The 22,884-nt window shown below is 37.7% G+C and overlaps 1 protein-coding gene across 1 annotated transcript; it reads right to left on the reverse strand.

The window, feature by feature from the left end:
* Positions 1 to 258: 258 nt before the first annotated feature.
* On the reverse strand, positions 259 to 3,357 carry LOC149015719 (gamma-glutamylcyclotransferase 2-1-like). The gene is made up of 9 exons (XM_089155802.1): positions 3,147 to 3,357; positions 2,491 to 2,612; positions 2,287 to 2,363; positions 1,977 to 2,033; positions 1,811 to 1,867; positions 1,670 to 1,710; positions 1,319 to 1,390; positions 1,147 to 1,226; positions 259 to 971 (listed from the first exon to the last, which is right to left on the reverse strand). The coding sequence occupies exons 2-9, from the start codon at positions 2,597 to 2,599 to the stop codon at positions 805 to 807; spliced, it is 660 nt and encodes a 219-aa protein (XP_089011928.1). The 5' UTR covers positions 2,600 to 2,612; positions 3,147 to 3,357; the 3' UTR covers positions 259 to 804.
* Positions 3,358 to 22,884: the final 19,527 nt, after the last annotated feature.

A 22,884-nucleotide genomic window follows, 5' to 3' on the forward strand; every position in this document is an offset into this window, starting at 1 on the left:
GCCTCTTAAAATCACGGACTGGTATGATACTTACTTTAAACCTTATTTCTACAAGTGATTTATCATGATCACTGGATCAGCAATATGTGCTAGTGTGGTGAACCCACATTGAAACTGCAGTAGCTCGACCTCATAACCTGTGCTGATGATACTCTTATAATCCGAAACAAGTTTTGATTCCCAGGGAAGGAGATGAGATGGGCAGTATTATTTTTAAGAAGCTGTTGTAGCAGCAAGGGATCTTAAACAAAGAAAATCAGTTCAGTTTTAACTCCAATTCAACTGTTTCTTGTTTTAACTCTTTGAATTTTGAAATAGGATCTACATTACTTGAAGTTTTTCTTCTTCAAACTTCAAACAAAACCCCTTTTTACCAACTTTAATTACATGAGTTTCCATGATTCAGGCACTTCAAAAGGGCACTGTATGGTGTTCTCACTTTTCATAGCCTGATAAATACAAAATAGAAGGTAAAGAAATTGAGAATGACATAAGAACAAGGAACCAGTGGGAACAAAGATTCTACTAGATTTGTCTCATTCAGAAACTGAAAATGTTTTGTGGACATGATTCTTTACATTGCAGTGTAAATGTTGATGTTAGTTTCTCTTACAGAATCCATAAAACATTAGATCAGAGCCGTGGCTATTGTTTCAATATGAATGTGTTAGCTCTAGCAGATCTATTGGTGAGGTTAGAAAACCTGGAGATGCTACAAACAAATGAATTGAGAGCAAAAGCAGAAGAGATAATAATCAAATAAAGAAGACGCATCTGATTTCTCCTTCTCCTTTCCTTTCTTAATTATGAGTCCATGGTCAATGGTTCTGGCAGAGGAACAAGTTGTAGAGGTGCAATGTGTAGGCTGTGTGGTGCATGAGCCGCAACTAAATTTTCCTTCGACCTTACAAAAGATTCAAGTACCTTCCTTACTTCATTAGCCAGCTCTATCACGTACGGATCTTCATGACCTGTTTATATTTACACAATATCAGATTGTTCACTGTGTGAAGGATACTTGAAATTTCAATCTTATCTGAGTTTTCAAAATCATTGGTTCAAGTAGATTATGCGTTCAATTGGACCTGGAAGGATTCACTTACATACCAAGAAAAGGGGAAAGTTTCATAGAGAAGCCAATCTTACCTATGTCATACAGGGCTTTCTCCAAATTGAAAAGGTAGTCTCTGTTATTACCACATGGCCCACTAGCTGTAGCAATTTGTCTGCAACATTAAGAGATGGAGTTTGAGAACTTAGATTGAAGAAACTTAAGAGGCCTGAAGAGAGGACAAACACAAATGTTATCTTCTGTTACCTTGCCATGTTCTCTAATGGGGCTGGCCCTAAATAATACTTGTTAGACACTTTGTCTGGAGTGGATTTGAATCTGCAACATTAAGGAAGGTAAAGGTTGAGGTTGAACTTGTAGACAGTTTTTGCTTTTTCCAATTTTTAAATTGATTCCAAAGGTGGAAAGAATCAGCAAGTAAGGTAACAAGGACATGTCTTCCAATTTATATTCCAGTGGTCAAGTCATACATTTTTTATTCATTTCAACAACAAAACCCATTTCAATGCCCTTGTTCCCTGGTTCAGTAATTTCTTCAAGCACATGGATGAATTGTTAAAACTGAAAATTTTGAAAGCAAGAAGTCTAATTACTTACACTAACAAGCCTGTTAAGGTAGGTTTTGAGGTGTCTTCCTCCTGAAATGAAAATGAACACAAGCAGCAGCTTAAGTAAGGAAGAAACGAACTAGAATTTTCAAATATGCTCACCGAAATGATACCATGACATGATTCTTACCGTGTAGAAGTCAACAACAGCCTTTAGATCATATTCACATTCTCTTTTCTCCAAGTACTAGAAGTAAAGGAAACAGAGTTAAATTGATAATGGAAGTAAGTTTGATGCAAAGATGAATTGTTAGGAGGTAAACTACTACCATAAGGTTGACAAAAAAATTACTTACTTCCATTGCCATTTTCTCCCTTTCTGGACCTCCTCTAACACAGTATGCAGCACCCCACTGTGAAATGATTCCAAACACAACTATAAGCTAAACATGTTAATGTCTCCACTCTCCATTGAAGAAACAGTAAAGTTAAAAAATATACTTCCAATAAATTGACAATACTAATCATGAAGTGCTAACTACCCATCTTTCAAATCCCAACTGATTATAGCTAAAATTTGAGTTTGCTTTTTGATTGTCCATATGTATGCTCATGGCACATCCAACAGTCAAGAATTAATTTATTGCAAAAACAGCTTCTACTTACGCAAATGGCTCCTTCGCTGTCTTCCAAAGTCAAAGTTCTCGCTGGGCTTAAAGGAGTACCCCTATGATCAATGCATGCTGAAACGGGAAAAATAATAGAATCAACCAATCCACAAAACTACTCAACCCATTGCTGGGAAAATGGCAATCATCAAATCTAAATCAGAAAAATATGAGTTTTGTCTACTGGTTTGAGAAATCTTACCAAGATCAAAGACCCGCCTATGATCCTTGATGAAGCCTATAATTTTCTCATCAAAATCAAATCCAGGGTTCCATACCAACGAACCATAGCCAAAAACCCAGAGAACCATGATTGAATATATCCTGAGATGCAAGAGAAGTTTCAGTTGAGACCTCAAACATGTTTAACAGTGTACAGAATCTTGGTTTAATTTTTTTGAACTTCCATTTACATATTCCATTCGACCCTTCTCCATAGTGGAGAATAGAGATCCAAAATCTTCTATAACGTGAAATACACTAAAGGAAAGCTGTTAGGCTTAATTAACTAAACCCAATGCAAAACCTTAGATTCAAGTTGGGTAATCAAGAGGATCCAAGGCACATCAATCTGATGTAAAACAAACCAATATTGGTCAATTATTTATAGGGATTATTAGCCATAAAAAAAGAGAAATTCCTCCTTAGTTATTAGCAGAGGAAAGGCAAAAACAGTGAGATATAATGTGCATTCAATAGGAATTAATGTTAATGACGGTAAGTAGCCTCTCATGTTAATCGGTAATTCTGTTCGGTTCTGAGAAGTGCAATTTATGCAAAGAAAACACAGAAACTACTTAATGGGTATCAATTAATTGCAACAAGAAGTTGAGAATCAAGTGAATCAGGAAAAGATACCTGAGTGTATATAGGAGATCGATTCGACAACGAAGAGATCTCTGCAATGCAATGCAATGCAGAACAGCACAATAGATTTCAGAAACAACAAATTCCTCTAATGGAAACCACAGCTTGAGGAAATTTCAGAGAATGAGAAGAACCAGAGCTTCTGCAATGGCTTATACTAAAGTCCGAGACAAAGCAACCGAAGGGTTTCCTTTGCACTCTAGGTCCCTCTCTCTCTCTAGAATGCCAAGAAACGAGAGCATTTCATTTAAAGGGGTTGAGGAACTGAAATTCAACTGCCAAGGCACGTGTGGTGGTGGGCCCAACTATGATTGGATGTACATGCATGGATGTTACGTGTTTACTTACCATAAACAAGAAACGGATGTTGCATACTTGCATGCCATGTAATCGATCAAACCAAATCAAACCGGTAAAATTGCCGGGTCATTTATGTCTATCAATCCTCCCTGTTCTGTAGTTTAATTACTATTTTATCCCTGTTACCTTTCAAAGTTATTAATCTAATATTAAACTTTTCAATGATGCCCTAGTTAAAAGACCACAAAAATAACCATGAAATTGTTATAGTTAGGGATAATTATTGATGTGCCCTTATACTATAGCTTAATTATTAATTGAACTCTATTAATCAAACTTTCTATTGACAATTGTCCCGAACTCTTGCAACCACTAGAGTGTAATGTAGTAATTAAAGTCCACTCTAAGAAGACATTAGTAACTATAACAAAGGGCAAGGGCATAATGAAGGTCATAGATACGTCCAATCTCTATAGGTTGGCTCTTTATATCATTAAAAGTGAAGAGGGCATTAGTAATTTCAATAAAGAATAAGATTTGATTAGTAAATTAAGCTATAATACATGAATACAATAATATTCATACCTTAATTTATTTCCTGATTTGTTCAGTCCACGCACCATATGGTTATTGGACGAAGTTCTCTGATCGGGTCGATGAGTAATTAGACCCGGCTCAACAAAAAATTGAACCAACCCGGTTTCATTATTTAACATATTAATGCATGCCTAATTGATGAATGATGCGCATGAAAAACCTCCAAATCCATCCTTACTAAGATACATTGAACTTGGACGCTTTCATTGAGAATTGCGCATTCAAACTTCATTTATTTATTTATTTATTTTGGTAGATTCAAACTTCATTTATTGCGGGTAAGTTTTGTGGATTCGAACTGAAAGCAACGATGAACGTGTCGAGTATAACCCCTAGGTTCAATGTATCTGGACGTTTTTTTGTTTTGTTTTTTTTTTTTGGTAGAAAATGTATCTGGACGTTTTACTGAGCCGTTGCTGTTGTCGAACTGGTAATTCGTAATTAATTTGAACTTAGTCACAGCTACCAATTATTTTCTTCTACTCTAGCTCAACAACTACCAATCATCTTGATAAAATGTAGTTTTTTTTTTTTTTTGGTTTGGGACTCAGGATTCTAACCTTCCCGTTGGGGGAAGCACTAATGCTTATTTTGTAGGGCCCATTATTGATAATAAATTTTTTTGACAAATATAGATAAATTAAATTAAAAAAAAAAAAAAACAAAAAGAAGAAGAAAAGAAAAGAAGAATTCAACCCTAAAAAGTCATACGCAAACCAAAATTTTCTTTGTTAGTAGATGCAAACCAATGGTAGTTTTACCGGTATAAAATCAAATAACAAAAATTGTAGAAGAAATAAAGTCCAAATAACCTTCCCGTTGGGAAGCACTAATGCTTATTTTGTAGGGCCCATTATTGATAATAATATTTTTTGACAAATATAGAAAAATTAAAGCAAAAAAAAAAAAGAAAAAAAAAAAACACAAAAAAAACACAAAAAGAAGAAGAAAAGAAAAGAAGAATTCAACCCTAGAAAGTCATACGCAAACCAAAATTTTCTTTGTTAGTAGATGCAAACCAATGGTAGTTTTACCCAAGGAACGAATTATCGGCGAAGTTCGCCATTTCGCCCCCTGCGCCGGCGATCGCCGATAGTTCGCCGGAAATTCTCTCACATTTCGACCTCTTCAGTTCTGATTTAAGTCACATACTCACAAGTCACAATCCCAAGTTAACTTTTCATTGTTACCAAAAAAAAAAAAAAAGTTAACTTTTCATTCACGTAATCACAGTGGAGTTTTGCAAGAGAAAAGTGATGGGACTTAGTTGGTCCCACATTACTTTATTAATGTTTTTTTTACCACTTCACACTTTTCTAGAGAGGTACATGAGGCGGTGATATTTTGCATTTGCTTTTGCGTGTCTTCACTCTTCACTCCATTTTTGTCAAGTCCAAGCGTCCAACGGCGTCCACCGAGGCGAGGAGCTCCGTTGTCTGGGTTATGAGCATAGGCTTCATTCTTTGATGATTTTTCTGAGTTCTGTGTACTCCCCTCTCTCTCATTTCCTCCATATTTACAAATATTTGTTTCAAAGAGAAGAGAGTTTACAAAGAGAATCAGAGAGAGATTGGGGTTTTGTCCGATTTTGGGTTCCGTGTCGACGGGATGTGGTGTGTTTGGAGTTTCCTTCTCTTTCTTTGTTCATCTCTGCAACTACTATTATATTTTTTTGAAGAACTTTTGGTTTGGTCGAAGAAGAAATCTCGGCGATATATTGTATTTCGCCGAAATCTCGGCGATATATTATATTTCTCGTTTCGCCCCATGGTATCGTTTCGCAAGGCACCGAAATTCGCGAACTTTTCCATGGTTTTACCAGTAAAAAATCAAATAACAAAAATTGTAGAAGAAATAAAGAAACAAATAGTATAAAATCAAATAAAAAAAATAAAAAAATAGAAACGATAAATAAATTGAGAAAGAGAAAGAATACCTAATTGTGGAGAAGATTTTTTTTCAATTTTTCCTTAACCCATACTTATAGAAAGGGAAGAGAATAAATAGAGAGAGAATATGAGAGAGGAGAGAATAAATACGGATTGAGGAATTAATTTTTAATTAGGAACGAAATTTTGAATACCTAATAAGATTTTTTTTTTTCAAAAATTTTCCTTAACCCATGTTTATAAAAAGATAAGAGAATAAATAGGAAGAACACATGAGAGGGAAGAAAGGGGAGAATAAATAGGGATTGAGGAACTAGTTTTTAATTTGGAATGACATTTATATCTATTATATTATCTTTAAAAATGGTTCTCAATATTGGGGGGGCCAAATAGTGACATTTCACATGTAAAAGAGAAAAAGCTAAAGAAAAATAAATGAATTAGCATAAAAACCAGAAAATTAAAGAATTTATAACAAATTTTAAAAAATCCGGAGGCCATGCCCCCCGGGCCCCAATGCAGGTTCGCCCCTGGTTTGGTGGATGGTGGTTTAGATGGTCATGTAAGAACTACAAAACTGGAATAGTTAAGTTCATTCTATGAAAGGTGGAAATTCTTGGATTATGAGATATCAATGTATTTGTTTTGCAAGTACAAACAAATGTTACATTTTCGTATAAAAAATATTGATCATTTACTATATTGTTGTCACCGTTTGCACATGATCTTTACATTGTTTTCCACAAAAATTATCTTTGAACTGTTTGGTGGAGACAAAGAATATTTTGTTGCCAATATAAACACAAGATCTTTGTCATATTGTTTTGATGAATATCACCTTTCAACTGTATGATGGAGACAAGAGAACGGGTTCAAAGAGATTGCTGATCTTTTATCCACAGCTACGGACCACTTTGATATTTAATGTGTTCCTAATTCTAATATAAAAAATTTAAAACAAAAATTTTAATTTCTTTTTTTAGAAACTTTACACGTGGGTCCTTTTTAGTCAAGCATAAATTAATGTTAGATTCCTTTAGTGCAATAAATTATGTCTAGATCCCAAAGCAACTAACACCATTTTCTACCGTTAAGTGTTTTCAAATTTCAAACATGGATGAACTAAAATACTAATCAGGTTGTTTAATTCATATAACATGACTAAAATATCCTCGATGCCTTATTGTTATCAAACACATAGGTGGGTGAACGGATTCCTTCTTCACCCATCTTCTTCCTTCACTCTGCTGAAACCACTGGTGGAACCATTGTCGGAAACCACCCCACTAGGGGTATCAAGCACGCTATTATTGATTTGGATCTTTATCTCTGGTGGTTCTTGTTTTGCACTTGTTATTTTTAAAAATTTTGGATGCGTGTATACCTTTGCGGATGAGGGAGATTTATTACATAGATATGGAGAATGGAATGAAAACGAAAGAAAACCCAAAGAAGACAGGAAGGCCAGCTCTGGTAGTTTAGATTTCTATTCTAAAGAGGAAAGCTCGTAGTCAACTGGGTATGAGTATGACAACGGGGTTTCTTATTGTACATCTTCTATACCTCCCTCTTCAAGAGATGATTACCGCAACGAGGGTGATCATGTTGATACAACTCAATTGCTGAATGGAGATATTTCAATTGCCCATCCACAGGAAGACCCACGAAGGTCCACACGTAAGATTGGTAAACCATCCCTTTTAAAGGATTATAATCTATAATTTGGTTTAAAGTTTTATAACTCAGCTTAGTGCTTAATTGTAAGTGATCAGTTACAATCAGGTTGTAGATCTAGATTCCGAAGACAAGTGGAAGTATCTAGATCATAGTTTTGGCTATAAATGTAAACAGAGCATATGGATAAAGCATTAGTAAAGTAAACTCTTGTTTTCTCCTCAAACTCTCTGTCTTCTTCTTCTCTATGTTCTTCTCTGTTTGAACTAAAAAATAATTGCATCACTGGTTTAACCTGCCGGATCTATGGCGGAACGAACTCGAATGGCTCAACTTGATGAATCGGTGAAACATCTTAGCACTACATCTCTGGAGCACGATGAAATGTTGGTTTCTCTACGAGCAACGGCATCTGAACAACGGGAGACGTTAATTGAGTTAGTGTTGAAATTAACCTCTCTTGATGGAAAAATTGAACAGGTGTTGAGGATGCCACCAACACCAGAGCCTCGGTGGAAGAACAGATCGCCGATTGAGTCTTTCAGCTCTTATTATAGAGGATTTGTACAGCCGCGAGCGGTGTGATTGGATTTTTCGAGGTTTTCCGGCACAGATCCAGCCGGCTGGTTGTTCAAAGCTGAACAATTTTTTGATTACCACACTACACCAGACGAACAACTTAAGATCTCGTCGTTTTTACATGGATGGTGAAGCTTTGAAGTGGTTCCAGTGGATGTATAAGTCTAATCTCTTCACAAATTGGGAGGCATTCAAGAGATTGATTGAGAAATGATTCGGGCAAAATCCTTTTGAGGATCCTCGAGCGATGCTTGCTAAATCCACACAACAAACTTCTATTGCAGAGTATCAAGCACGTTATGAGGCTTTAGCAAATTGGATTTCTCAATTACCTACGGAGTTCTTGGTAAGTTGTTTTATCTCAGGTCTTCGATCTGATATACGACATGAAGTAATGGCATGTCGTCTGATGGATATGGACCAAGCAGTAGAACTCGCACGGTTATAAGAATCTAAGATCTATGAAGGGCGGCGTGTTTTCCCCCCATCCTTCCAATTTTTACCAAGCCACCTCTGCTACCAACACCGAAGTCCTATACCGCGGTCAAATCTCTACCAGCAACATCTCCAGCTACTGCCACATTACCGATTAAGTGGTTATCCCCTGCAGAAATGCAAGCACGCCGAGAAAAGGGGCTATGTTATACGTGTGAAGAAAAATTTACCCCGGGACACCGGTGCAAAAGTAAACAACTCTATCTGATGGAATTGGAGGAGACCACTACAACTGGAGGTGAACTGGACTTTGACAAAATCAAGAGTGATGCTGAGTTGACTGCCGATCCAACTCATGAGATGTTCACTATGATGGGAGTTAATTCACCAACCACCCTTCGCTTGACCGGGTCACAACGGGTTGACGGTTCAGGTTTTGGTTGATGGAGGTAGCACCCACAATTTCATCAGGAGTGAGGTTGTCAAATATCTCAATCTAACAGTGGAAGTTGCATGCAATATTTCAATGGTAATTGGAGATGGAAAACGGTTAGTATGTGAAGGGTTAGTTCATAATTTTAGCTTTAATTTCCCTGATTACATCTCTACTTTCGATGCACATCTATTACCCATCTATGGTACAGATGTAATTTTAGGTGTACAGTGGATGGCCACATTGGGACCCATTATATTTGACTATCAATGGATGACAATGCAATTTGAAGATGCCAATCAAATAGTTATGCTATAAGGAGCAACTGATAATGCTCCCATGCAAATACAATTTCATGGGTTGAGAAAAGTTGTTGAAGCCCACAATTATGAAATGTTATTCAAGTTAGAGCTGGAAGGCCCAAGTGAAAATTCTACATCCATTACTAATGAAGACTTAAAACAGCTCTTGGCCCATTATGCTACAGTGTTCAAGGAGCCCACAACACTACCACTTGTTAGAGTACACGACCACCGAATTCCCCTACTACCGGAGACTCAATCGGTGAATGTCCGCCCTTACAAGTACCCTTATTTTTAGAAGTCTAAAATTGAATGGCAAGTAGCTACAATGCTTTGCAGTGGCATCATTAGGCCCAACGTCAGTCCCTACTCTTCGCCGGTGCTCCTTGTGAAGAAAAGAGATGGAACCTGAAGATTTTAGATCGACTACAAAGCACTAAACACGGTGACAGTTCAAGATCAATTTCCAATCCCTACAGCAGATGAGCTCTTCAATGAACTCCATGGTTCAACTTTCTTTTCTAAGATGGATTTACGCTCAGGATACCATCAAATTCGAGTTCGGCCAGAAGACATCAAGAAGACAGCCTTCCAAACCCACAACGGTCACTACGAATTTCTCGTCATGCCATTTGGTCTCACGAATGCCCCATCAACTTTTCAAGCTGCCATGAACGACATATTTTGGCCATACCTGCGACGGTTCTTGCTCGTCTTCTTTGACGATCTCCTCGTATACAACAAGTCTTGGGTAGATCACTTATAACACCCACAAATTGTGTTGGAAACGTTATAATCTCATCAACTCTTTGCAAAACAGAGTAAGTGTACTTTTGGTGAAATAGCAATGGAATACTTGGGTCACATCGTAACGCGAGAAGGACTAGCCGTCGATCAAGATAAAGTCACCGCAGTTTTGGCATGGCTAGTTCCAACAATTTTGAAAGAAATAAGAGGTTTTTTTTGGTTTAACAGGGTATTATCGTTGATTTATAAAAGGTATGCCAGCATTGCCACTCCCTTAACTAATCTTCTTCGCAAAGGTGATTTTCAGTGGATAGAGGACGCTACTCATGCATTCAAATGCCTTCAACAAGCCATGGCGACAACACCCTTACTCGGTTTACCAAATTTTGAATAGGAATTTTTAATTGAAACAGATGCCTCCGGTGTTGGAATTGGGGCCATTCTATCTCAACATGGCAAACCAATTACTTATTATAGTTGCAAGCTTTCTCCGAGGATGCAGGCTGCCTCCACATATGTCAGAGAACTCTTCGCTATTGTCCAAGTTGTTGCTAAGTGGCGTCAATATCTACTTGGCCGACACTTCATTATTCGGGCCGATCAATGGAGCCTCAAAGAATTAAATTCTCAAGTAATTCAGACTCCAGACCAACAATTTTGAATATCCAAATTGCTTGGATTTGATTATGAAATTCAATATAAGCCGGGTAGAGATAACCAAGGAGCTTACGTTCTATCTAGAGCCCCTGAAGACCACTGTTGTGCTTTCACTTTGTTCTCCCCTGCCCCAAAATTTTTAACTCAATTACGAGTGGAAGTCGCAGCATCTCTGGAGTTGTAGAAAATCATCACGCAGAATTCGGTTGAATCTACTCTCACTTCAGAATTTGACTTAAGGAATGGCTTATTGCTGCGCCGTGGTCATTTGGTAATACCGAAAGCCTCTTCTCTTCAGGAGGTGTTACTCAAAGAATTTCATAATTCTCCCATCGGTAGGCATGCCGGCTATATCAGAACTCTAAAATGACTCTTTGCCATGGTGGAAAGGCATGGCCAGAGATATAAAGGCATATGTAGCAAGTTGTGTAATTTTCCAACAGGTGAAGGTCCCTCCAATGGCACCTGTGGGCTTGCTCCTGTAAAATCCAGCCCTATCCTAACCTTGACCCTGACCCGGATCCATTGTTGTTTATAGGTCCAAAGACCCAAAGCAATGGTAGAAGAGACTTGTGGGCCCTTTTGATTGATGATTTTGAGTCGGAGTCCGAGCCCATGGACATTGACGATGATACCCCTTACTTGAGTGCATTGTCGGTGTTTAGTGAGAAGATGCGCATTGGAGATGAATGAATTAGTTGAAGTACCTAATGAAATCCCGTGCACAATCCGAAGGTATTTCCCTAAACTAGACTTCTTGATTGACTTGTAGAAGAAAACCCCACTCAATTTGACCCTGTATAGCCCTCCGAATCCCTATCTGAAGTTGCTGAACTATTTCTGGATTTTCTGCTGAAACCTGTTTTGGTCGATCCTCCTTGGTCGATGCCATCGACAAAGACCATCGACCAAAGTGTCCCAGACTCGAAGTTTATGATTCTTTGGAATATTCCCTATCCTATTTATGCAAGCCTCGTGTTTTGAGCCCTATTCTAATCATTACCACTCCTGAGAACGAGAGCTTCCCAAAGCACCTCCTTGGCATTGGTGAAGAAGATTCCACCCAAATCATTGTCAATCATTGTTCCTTGTCTCCATCAACAACTACAAGGTATGATTCATCACTCTCACTCTCTATTCTATTCTTTTCTACTCTTTTCTACTCCTTTTCTTGCTGTTGAAACCTTGGAGTTGATGCTGCAACCTTGCAACCGTCACTCCAAATGTTCACTTTTGCTTAACCTATGATCCTCTCCCATGTCCATTGATGCTATGCTCTCATTTCAAGCCTTGCATATGCATTCCTTGATTTTCTTGTTAACTTCATGCATTCTTATCATAAACTGAGGTATATAGTGTGCTATGTCTATATTTAAGGCTAGCATATGATCCTAATTCAATTCCTATAAGTTCCCCTAGCTAATTCATGCCTTTCCAATGCAAATGCAATTGATTTCAAATCATGCTATGATTCTTGTCTATAGAACTTAGTAGTCCAATTTGGGGCTTTCTATTTAGACCTTTATATTGTGTTACTTCTTTGATTAGTAGTGTTCTTATACAGTGCTTAAGCATCCCTCCAAGTTCCGGATGGATCCGAGCCCCGGAAGACCGATTTCGGACCAAAATCCCCAAAATCCAATATGCCGCCCCGAGACTGTCTTGGTCGATCCTCCTTGGTCGATGCCATTGACCAAGAGCATCAACCAAACATGTTGCTGACTGCAACTTCACCCAGTTTTGACCCGTTCGACCTCCGATCTTCCCGATTTCTTCTCTAATCTCTTATTTATGTTTGTTTAGGGTCTTAACACTATTATTGGATCATTCCTTTGTAATCTTGGATCATCATCAACTCAACTTAAGGTAAGGATGGTTATCGCCATAAATACATAGGCTATGTACTATGTCTTGATGCTCATAACTTAATGAACATAGCCTCTTAATTGCTTTTAAATATCATAGGACTGCTATACATGTTTTAGAATAGTAGTATTGTGATTTGATATACTCTTGTTACAATGATTTATTATTCTTGCTACTTGTATATATGATGGATCATTTCGATGTAATGATTTAACTTCTATCATGATGATGTATCAAATGTATGCGATATGATGGACTTGAATATGTGATTGCTTAGGTATAACTTGGGATTAGGGAGTGTCCTATTGACGCTTTTGTCCTTGGGCATCAGAGGGAATAGTATGGGATGTTCTCCGAAGGTGCCGATCGACACTTTCCCGGGTTATTGGATGACATACATAGGATTGTCTATTGTCTTGTTGTGTGGCTAGGATTGTCCTTGTCATGTTAGACCCGAATCGAAAGGGCATTGAGACCGAACGACCCGTGGTAGTGTATGGTTTGACGGGCGCTCAAGACCGGTAACCAACCCGAGAGGACTTAAACCATGCTACGGATACTCGAAAGGGGCCATTTATTGGTAGGGTTGCAAATAGCTAGACTTGGGCTCACGGGTGCTCGAAGATCAGTGAGTCATATCCGTGAGAGGACGTGAGCCCATCTACTATTTATGGATGACCAATAGGGTTGATGAGTCCGGTGGGTAATATTCGTGACTCTAGTGTGAAGGATATCGGAAAGGATCCTGGGATGGGAGGAATCGAAGTATCCGGATCTGACTTGATACGATTGAGTAGATGACTTGCATTGGGCTAGGCTTTACCTTGACATGCGCCAATACTTAGACCAAATGGTGATGTCAGAAAGCGGTATCGAAACCCCAGCCATGGATTGTCCGAGAGGGATGCAGAACCCAATTCCCCCCGGTATTGAGTGACTGAGACTTACCTAAAGATGTATGGTGACTTAAAGCATGTCTACTAGAGACTGGCATTCATAGAGTTAGAATCATACTTGCATCATGTGTTTCATATCATATTGCATCATGTTATGATTTGTACTAATATGGTTATGAATTATGGAATAACTACCATGCTGAGTTCTTTTGAACTCATTCCTTTTGTGCAAATGTTTGTTAGATTATCCCGCAGGTGTTGAAGACTCCGATGGTGCACCCTACGAGACGGACTATGATTTCACATACTACCCTCCGGGTGGTAGCTACTATGAAGATCAGGGTTATGGTGCCGAGGAGGATTACATTGCGTACCAGGGTTAGCCCCACTATGGTGAGGGAGCGGCCGTGCTGGGCTTTCTTCGTCCACACTTATGAAGATATAATTATTAAGATAGAAGAAACCATTGCTTAGTGCCCCATTCTCCTGGATTTTTGCTAAACACTGGGATATGTAATTAACTTTCACTGAGTTACTCTTTAAATATTGGATTGTAACTTAACTTGATTTTACTACTTTTCCGTTGCCACTGAGAGAGTGACTTTCGCTCATTTTCTCTTTCTTATAATCATACTTATACACTTGGTATCATTTATTTCCGCACTCTGATTATTTGTTCATATGTTATTCATGATATCTGTTATTTATTGCTTTTACCTTGATTATCATTGTTCATGATTGTGTTATCGTGTATGTGGGAGGCATGGTCCCTCGATATGCTTGATCCTTGGACTGTGGATCACATACCCGGGTATGCCAAATAGGGTATCGGCTGGGTGGATGTGATAGCTCCAACCTCTGCCAATCCATGTGCAAGTATGGGAAGACCTGTCCATGGACTTCATCACTGGATTACCAGCATCACAGGGAAAAACCACTATCTGGGTAGTCATCTATCGTCTCACCAAGTATGCACACCCTTTGCCCCCATCTTTTACTAGTTCACAACTTGCAGACATGTTTATGCTTGAAGTCATTCGACACCATGGTTTTCCACGCTCCATCGTCAGCGACAGGGACTTTTTATTTTTGAGCAGCTTATGGCGTGAGTTACATCGCCTCAATGGCACCACCTTGGCCTTCATCACCTCCTACCATCTTGAAACCGATGGCCAAATAGAGGTAACCAATCATTCCCTTGAACAATACCTTTGTTGTTATGTCACAGATGCCCCATGCCAATGGACGAAGTACCTAGGGTGGGAGGAGTACTGTTATAATACTTCTCATCATACTGCAATTAACACCACTCCATTCGAAACTTTGTATGGTCGAGCCCCTCCAACCATTGCTCGCTATTTACCTAGCTCATCGATTAATGCCTCTGTGGATGCTAAGTTACGCACTCATGATCAATTACTTTCTGATCTGAAATGTAACCTCCAACGTGCCCAGGACAGGATGCGTGATCAGGATAATAAACATCCCTTGGAAAAGACATATAATGTTGGTGATTGGGTCTATGTCAAGTTGCATCCATACCGACAGTCTACTATTGCTCGACGATTAAATACCAAGTTGGGAAGATGATTCTTTGGTCCATTTCAGATTGTTCAAAAAATTGGCGAAGTGGCCTATCGCTTACTGCTTCCCTAGAATCTCAAATTTATTGTCTTCCATGTGTCTCTTCTCAAGCCATCTGTGGGAACTGCACCTATCACTGATACCTCACCAGTGCTTCCTCCTAAGAAGCTCTTGCCAGTAGCTATTCTTCAAACTCGCTAGGTGCAGCATTTGGGTTTTGTTGTGCAGCAGCTCTTGGTGCAATGGCCTAGAGTGTCCCCTACTGAATCAACTTGGGTCACCCTTGCTGACTTCACCAAGCAATTTCCTTCCTTCAACCTTGAGGACAAGGTTGCTTCCTATGGGAGTGGGATTGATACAACTCAATTTCTGAATGGAGATATTTCAATTGCCCATCCACAGGAAGGCCCACGAAGGTCCACACGTAAGACTGGTAAACCATCCTTTTTAAAGGATTATAATATGTAATTTGGTTTAAAGCTTTGTAACTCAACTTGGTGCTTAATTGTAAGTGATCAGTTACAATCAGGTTGTAGATCTAGATCTGAAGACAAGTGGAAGTATCTTGATCATAGTTTTGGATATAAATGTAAATAGAGCATATGGATAAAGCATCAGTATAGTAAACTCTTGTTTTCTCCTCGAACTCTCTGTCTTCTTCTTCTCTCTGTTCTTCTTTGTTTGAACTAAAAAAATAACTGCATCACATGTTCTCGTAGTTGGAGGTTGCAAGAGATGTTTCATGTACTTTGTGATTTCAAAACATGCCCAAGAGTGCCCCAACTGCAATGGTCCCATCCTTCACTTCAATTGACAACTCTTGTGATATTAGATTCCCTTATTTCTCTTTTTCCATGTCTTTTAGGCTTTTATCTTGATTGTTTGATGAAGTGTTTATAGAAAGATTTGTCAGGTCCTTAATCTTCCTTCTATTTTTCCACCCTTAAATTTCCTTTTCTAATCATATCGATTTTGAGAACTACTATTCTATTTTCGAGCGCCATTAAGGTTATGAAGATGAGCTCTAAAGAGGTCAATGGGGAATTTTTATTGTCTATTCTTTGGGAGAGCAGGGAAGAATAGAATAAAATCAGTAATGATGGTGACATGTTGTTCTCGGTTCCATTATGTATTCCTATTTCTTGCAATTTGATATTCCTAGGTTAACACGGGGGGGTCAATCAGAGTTCGCTTTGATATGATGCTTCTTTAAACTCAAGACAAGGTTGATCATGACAATCCCATAGTTATCAACTATACATGGACATGTCCACCACATACCACAATGTAGCTGGGTCTACCAAACAATGTACCACCACTCTACAGTCAAACCACTTCAATATGTACAAACAAGAAAAATAAACCAAAGACACGATGCACCAGAGTTTACGTGGTTTGGCCAAACGGCCTACATCAACGGAGTAATACCCTACTAAGGGTTTCATATATTACTCAATAAACTCAATATTTTGACTATTACAACAGTCCAGGAACACCGATCATTTCTTCAGTATGAAATGCAACTGAGACAAGCGCAACAACCCCAACCACTTAGACAAGCACCAACTTGTCAGGTTACAATGTAAAACAACAATTCAAGTTCCCTAAATTACATTAATGATCTAGGTTTTTCATCACTGAACATAACCTAGAAAAATAATAAACAAGAACTTATGAATGCGGGTTACCTCAACTTGTGTAAGATGCACTGTAACATGACTTGATTTTTTTTCAACCTCCAATTATTCTTTTTCTTTTTCTTTTCAATCTTTCTCAATTTACCCTTCTTCTTTTTTTTTGAAACACAAGTTTCTTGTACCTCTCTTCTCTTACCTCTTTGCTTTTTTCTTCTTCTTAAAAAGTAGGCAGCAACAACATCTTCTCTTTATTTTCTTCTTTAAGGCACACAACAACAATTCCTTTTTCTTTCTCTTTTTCAAATGTAGAACATCTTCCTTTTTCCTTCTCCTTCTATCTCTCTCTCGCTTTTTGCTTCAGTCTTGCGCATTAAATGCGTAGGACGATTCAACTAGCCCTCCGATTGCTTCAAAACGATCGTGGCGATTGATGGTTGTAGGAGTGGTTCAGTGAACAAACCGCTTGGTTGCAATCTGCGAACTATTCTAGACCGTTGGATCAAACGAACCAAACCTAGTAATATATTTTCAAAATCACCATTACCAACCGTGCACGAACGAATTCCACATATCTTCTTCTACTGAAATTGCATCTGAAGAAGCTCTATGATCTCTCTTTTACCCTCACCTCCCACGTTTCCCCCCCCACGATTCTCTCTTCCATTTGAACTTTGCAATATCAGTGCAAGTGAACCCCTCCATTGGATGCCGTCTTCCATTTGAGCTTTAGACTTGGACCAGCGCAGGACAATTAGAGTTTGCGTTGCTTTCTTCTGCGATCAAATCAAAAGTGCATTGAGTCGATTAGCAAAAGGGACCCTCTGTTGCATTTTGTAAGCTACAATCCCTTGTTTTTTGTTTCTTCCTTTTAGCAGTAACGGTTATGAAAACAAAGTTTTTATTTTTTTTCTTTTTTAAATCAAAGTAACGATTTAATAGAGTTTAGTCATGCAACTCAAATGTGAGTCTTGTATCTGTTTAACCTCCAAATGGGAACCTTGAATCTCTTCTTTTTCTATGCATTTTTCTAAGCTCCAAGGTGCCTCTGTTTGCATTCATCAAAATGCTCCAACTTTTGTTCTGTTCTAATTAATTTGATTTGTCTTTATGAGTTTGTTATTGCCATGAATTCCTTGAAAGGCTTTGGTAATTGAAAATGATAACTAAGTTTTTAGGAGTTTGTTAGTGCATCTATGTCATGAAACCACCGAGAAGGACAGGAAACCAAGGGGAAGTCTTTGTTTTGTGTGGTTTTGATTCCCTTCTCTCCCAAATTATTATATATTTGAATGGTAGATAGTAATGAGATAATTGGGTGGGAATAGTGATTGAAAGACAACCATGAGTTTTTTTTGCTAAACTTTTAGTTTTGATGCTTGCTTGTGTGAGGAAAGTTTCAAAATTTACTAATTCTGGAGTAGTATTTTGTTTTGTTTGTTGATGTTCTCTAGGTTGAATCTTTTTTGCTTTAGGTGCTGGTTTTAGTTTAGTGAAGTGGTTTTGGTATTTAAAAATAGATTTGGAGAGCTTATGATAGTTTTTTGGGGTAGGTTTGGGGTTTTTCCTAGGGAACTGAATAGTTTCAAATGATATTGCTTACAATATGTAGGTTGGAAGCTTGAAATGTCTTTCCATGAATTGATATACCCATCACATTTTCCCAGTAATCTAAACAAGCAACAATCTAGTATAAAAGTAGGCCTACTTCAGCTAGAGCTATGCAACCTTTGTAGTTCTCTTACACACTGATAAGAGTAGTCACTCATCAGAATCTAAGAGAAGTTCTGGTTCAGGTTTGGCTCCAACAAAAATTGAGATAAGTAGTCCCCTGCTCAGGCAAGCCAGTACAATCGGTATTATTGGAGGTCTATCAGCTATTTCTACTTTGAATTTCTTGGAAAAACTCATGACATAGATTTTAGGAAATGGAGAAGTGAATCTCCCTTTCATATGATATTGCAAGACATGCTCGTTCTCAATTGGATCACACTCCATTTGTGGTTAATTTAAAACATAAAAGTTTTCTTGAGCAATCAGTGCCTTTCCTTTAGTGTCATAGACTGACGAGAGGGTACCTTTGTGTCAATAAGAAAAGCAATATTAATGGCATGACTACAATAATGTGTTAATGCGATGCTCTACTTCTTATCTTGTCCATTGTTTTCTTGGTAGTTAGTTGATAGCAAAAGGTTAATGTTGTTTTGCTATGGATCATTCATAGACAATATGCCAAAAGGAAATGTATTTAAACAGAAAAGCAATGTATGACATAAATGTATGCATTTCTGAAACTTCCGTATTTGACCTTGCTTATGACTTGTATAAATTGCTTAATGTTGTCTTAAAGCAATTCTCGAATAATTTTTGTTACTTATGATACCTAACTTTTATAAATGTGTCTTTGTAGTGAGTTGTCAAAGTTGATTGGAGATGGATAATAATCAAGATACTTCCATGCCTCAAATTGGTAAGGAATTTAGGTCATATGAGACGCTTATGATTTTTATAACAACTATGGGCATATTTGTGGGTTCAGTATAAGGAGACAATATCTGCATAGAAGCAGAGTAAATAAGAGTATTATCGTGCAAATGTGTTATGTTTGTAGAAAAGGACATCGAAGAGAAAAAGAAGTAGATGTAAAGCTAAAGAGTCCAGAGACTAGAATTGGTTGTCCAGCTAAGATGACTGTAGTAAGAGTGAAAGATGAGCAATTTGTAGTAGTTGATAAATTTTTGGATGAGCATAACCATAATCTTCAGAAAGAAGAAATTATACATTTAATGTGGTCCCAACGTGCAATATCTAGTAGTGAAGTTATTGAAATAGAATTGGCTGAGAGAACTGGAATGGGGATGAGGTTCACATTTAATTTGTTGGGTTTGCAAGCAGAGGACAAAAAAACCTTGGCTTCACAGAGAAAGATCTTCAAAATTATTTGAATACCAAACGACAACGTGATTTGGCATATGGTGACGCTAGGAGTTTGATGCTTTATTTTGACAATCAACGGAACCTAAACCCTGCTTTTGTGCATTGTGTACAGATGGACAATGAAGATAAGTTGACAAATATATTTGGGCTGACCTAGAGATGCAATGTGATTATTAACCATTTGGTGATATAGTTATTTTTTATACTACTTTCTGCACAATAGGGGAAAATAGGCCATTGGCTGTGTTTGTGGAGTTTAACCATCATAAGATTGTAGTTATCTTTGGAGGTGCTTTGCTTTATGATGAGACAGTGGAGTCATTTAAATGGTTATAACATTCTTTATAATTAATGGTCAAAAGAAGTCGAAAACAATTTTTACTGATCAGGATGCTGCAATGGCAAGGGCAATAACTGAAGTTTCACCTGATACACACTATGCATTGTGCACTTGGCATCTTTGGAAAAATACGAAAAAACACCATGTGTTGGGAAATGCCATATCAACATTGCCACATCAACCTTAATTAGTTTTGATGATAACAAACATGATTACTAATAGCTATACTGAGTTGTGTTTGTTTAGATATGAGAGCAAGTGGACCAAATCCAACTCAATGTCAAATGCCTAAGCCCAAGTCAAAGCCAAGACCAAGCCAAGATGGACATGAAGTCTAAGTCAAGATGAGTATGAAGAATGGAGTACGAGAAGACTTAAAAACATCAATGATCGTCAACTCAAGCTCAAGCAAGAAGACTTAGCAAATTAGGACTTAAGTCACTTCATGTACATTCATATGTAATTGCACTCAATTATACACATATCATGTCATTAGACTGACCTAGAACATGTTAGGAGAGTGTATGAGGCTTATGGTTGGTTAGAAATACTAAAACCCAATCAAGTCCCTGTATGCACCTAAATGTGCATTCTATGCCTCAGACAAACGTCCGTTTGATCCAGATGGGCGTCCGTCTGGTCACAGAAGCTCAGACGGATTTTTCGTCTGATCATACGAACATCCTTCTGATACGGACATCCGTCTAGTCAGACGAATATCCTTTTAGTCAAAAATCTGCAACGGTTATATTTTTCAAATGGCTATATTTTTAGATGGACATCCGTCTAGACTCCGACGGATGTCCTTCTGGACTGAAATTTGGACTAAAATCTATCCGTTGGCGGTTGGGCTAAGGCACTCAAAGGCCATTTATATAAGTCCAATTTACCCCATTTTAGACCTTGAACTTTGCCAATTGATCAACTACTTCCCAAGTACTCTCAAGCTCTCAAATGTTAAGAAATCAATTGGGTTTTGCCTCTCATCTTCACTCAACCTTGAATGAACATACCAAGGCATTAAACAAGCTTGTGGAACCAAGCTTAAGGTGATTGAAGGTGTTAGTGGTGCAAATCATATCATTTGGGCATACAACTCTCATTGCATCACACTTACACAAGGGGTAAAATGTCACACCCCTTGTCCGGTAATCTCTAACCATCCATTGTAATTGCTTGTCTTCAATTCTAAGTCTAGGTAGACAAGAATTGGTTTTGGGTGCACTTACCCATGAACAAAGATTTTTGGGTGCTCTTGCCCATAAACAAAGATTGAAGAGGGTGCTTTCGCCCTAGGATAAACAAAGACTGTAAAGGGTGCTCTTGACCCCGTAAGAAAAATTGTAAAGGGTTTGATCTCTACCCATTGTATTAAAAGAGAATCACTAGTGGAATACTCTCTTGAGGCCAAGAGAGGAGTTGATGTAGACTTGCAAAATCAAACCACGATAAAATACTTGTCTTGTGGTTGATTGTTATTGTTTGATTCATTTGAATTTTCAATTTATTTCCAATCAAGCCGAAAAATTGGGACAATCTATTAGTTGCAATCGATTCACCCCCCTCTAGGTTGCACCAACACCATGGATATTTGATGTATGAAGGGGCACTATTCTCCAAAATTTTGCAAAAATGCATCTGATGTTATATAGAAGTTGAGGAGAATTGCCTAAAGGAATTTAAGAGAGAATTATGGGGTTCAAACATTAGTTGGTTAGGTCGAACATATGAATTGAGAGAAAAATGTGCTTTTTGTTATGTGAAAAATTGTTTCACAATAGGTGTGAGGAGCACACAAATTGTTGAAAGTGTGAATGCTGATTTCAAAGAATGTTTGAGACACAAACTTAATCTTCCAAGGTTTATGACACATTTTTAGGATGTTGTGGATGTCAAACATGCTAATTAATTGAAAAAAAGAATTGATGCATGAAATGAGGTTCTTGGTAGTTCATATGCAAGGATACTGTTGGTAAAGAAAACTTACAAGTAATATACTCCAAGTATATTTAAAGAAATTATGAAGGAGTATGAGTTGATGAATGCTTATGGTATTAAAAGCCACGTTACAAATAATTTTTATGTGGAATATGTGATATGGATGGCAAATGAGAATGGAGATTATATAGAAAATGAATATAGAATATTGCGTAACATAGGTGAAGAGAGCATAACATGTAGCTATAAAGAAATTTGAGAGTTTTGGGATCTTTTGTTTTCATATCTTAAAAGTCTTAGATTTCTTTCAAATTAAGTGCATTCCTAGAAAATATGTTTTGATAAGATGGATGAGGATAGTTTGACAATTGGCATTGGTTGATAAGACAGAAGGAGAAGGGGCAAGTATTGAACTAGATGGACAACTAAGTCTCTTACAACTATATAGGATGATTACTCCTATAACTTTGACAGTTATTAACCAAGATTGTGAAACAGAAGTTGGTTGTAAGATACTATGTGATCATCTAAATGAGAATCGTTAGGAGCTCGAAAATCTAACTCTTGTGCAACCTATTGAGCATTGTTTGAAGAATATGGTGAAACATACAAAAATTTACAGCTCAAACCGAAAGAATCTCAGAAAAGGGGATTAGCAAAAAGACAGAAGCCCTAGCATGAAAAACTAGAAAGAAGAAGAGGTCTGTCAAGCCTGTGAAAAGGTAGAGTTTCGTTGAAATAAGCTTACCACAGTCTAATTTCTTGGCAATGTTTCAGGGTTCTAATAAGTGGTTAACTTAGGTAAATGCATGTATTCTCTTTTTGTATTGTAGATTTTTATATATATATATATTTGATAGTTAATCTTACCTATGTGTTGTTGGATTGTACAACACATAGGTGCCTCTCAGAGTTTAATAC

Source organism: Hakea prostrata, chromosome 5 (genome assembly GCF_041222555.1).
Source record: "Hakea prostrata isolate BN-2017 chromosome 5, UWA_Hpros_2, whole genome shotgun sequence".
Taxonomy (NCBI): domain Eukaryota; kingdom Viridiplantae; phylum Streptophyta; class Magnoliopsida; order Proteales; family Proteaceae; genus Hakea; species Hakea prostrata.

Bases quoted from the DNA above. Each gene is read 5' to 3' on its own strand.
- LOC149015719 (XM_089155802.1), bottom strand. From the start codon at position 2,599: ATGGTTCTCTGGGTTTTTGGCTATGGTTCGTTGGTATGGAACCCTGGA. The intron at 1,868-1,976 runs GTAAGTAATTTT...CTTTACTTCTAG, and splicing joins GGGAGAAAATGGCAATGGAA to TACTTGGAGAAAAGAGAATG. The intron at 1,391-1,669 runs GTAAGTAATTAG...TTAATGTTGCAG, and splicing joins ACCTTAACAGGCTTGTTAGT to ATTCAAATCCACTCCAGACA.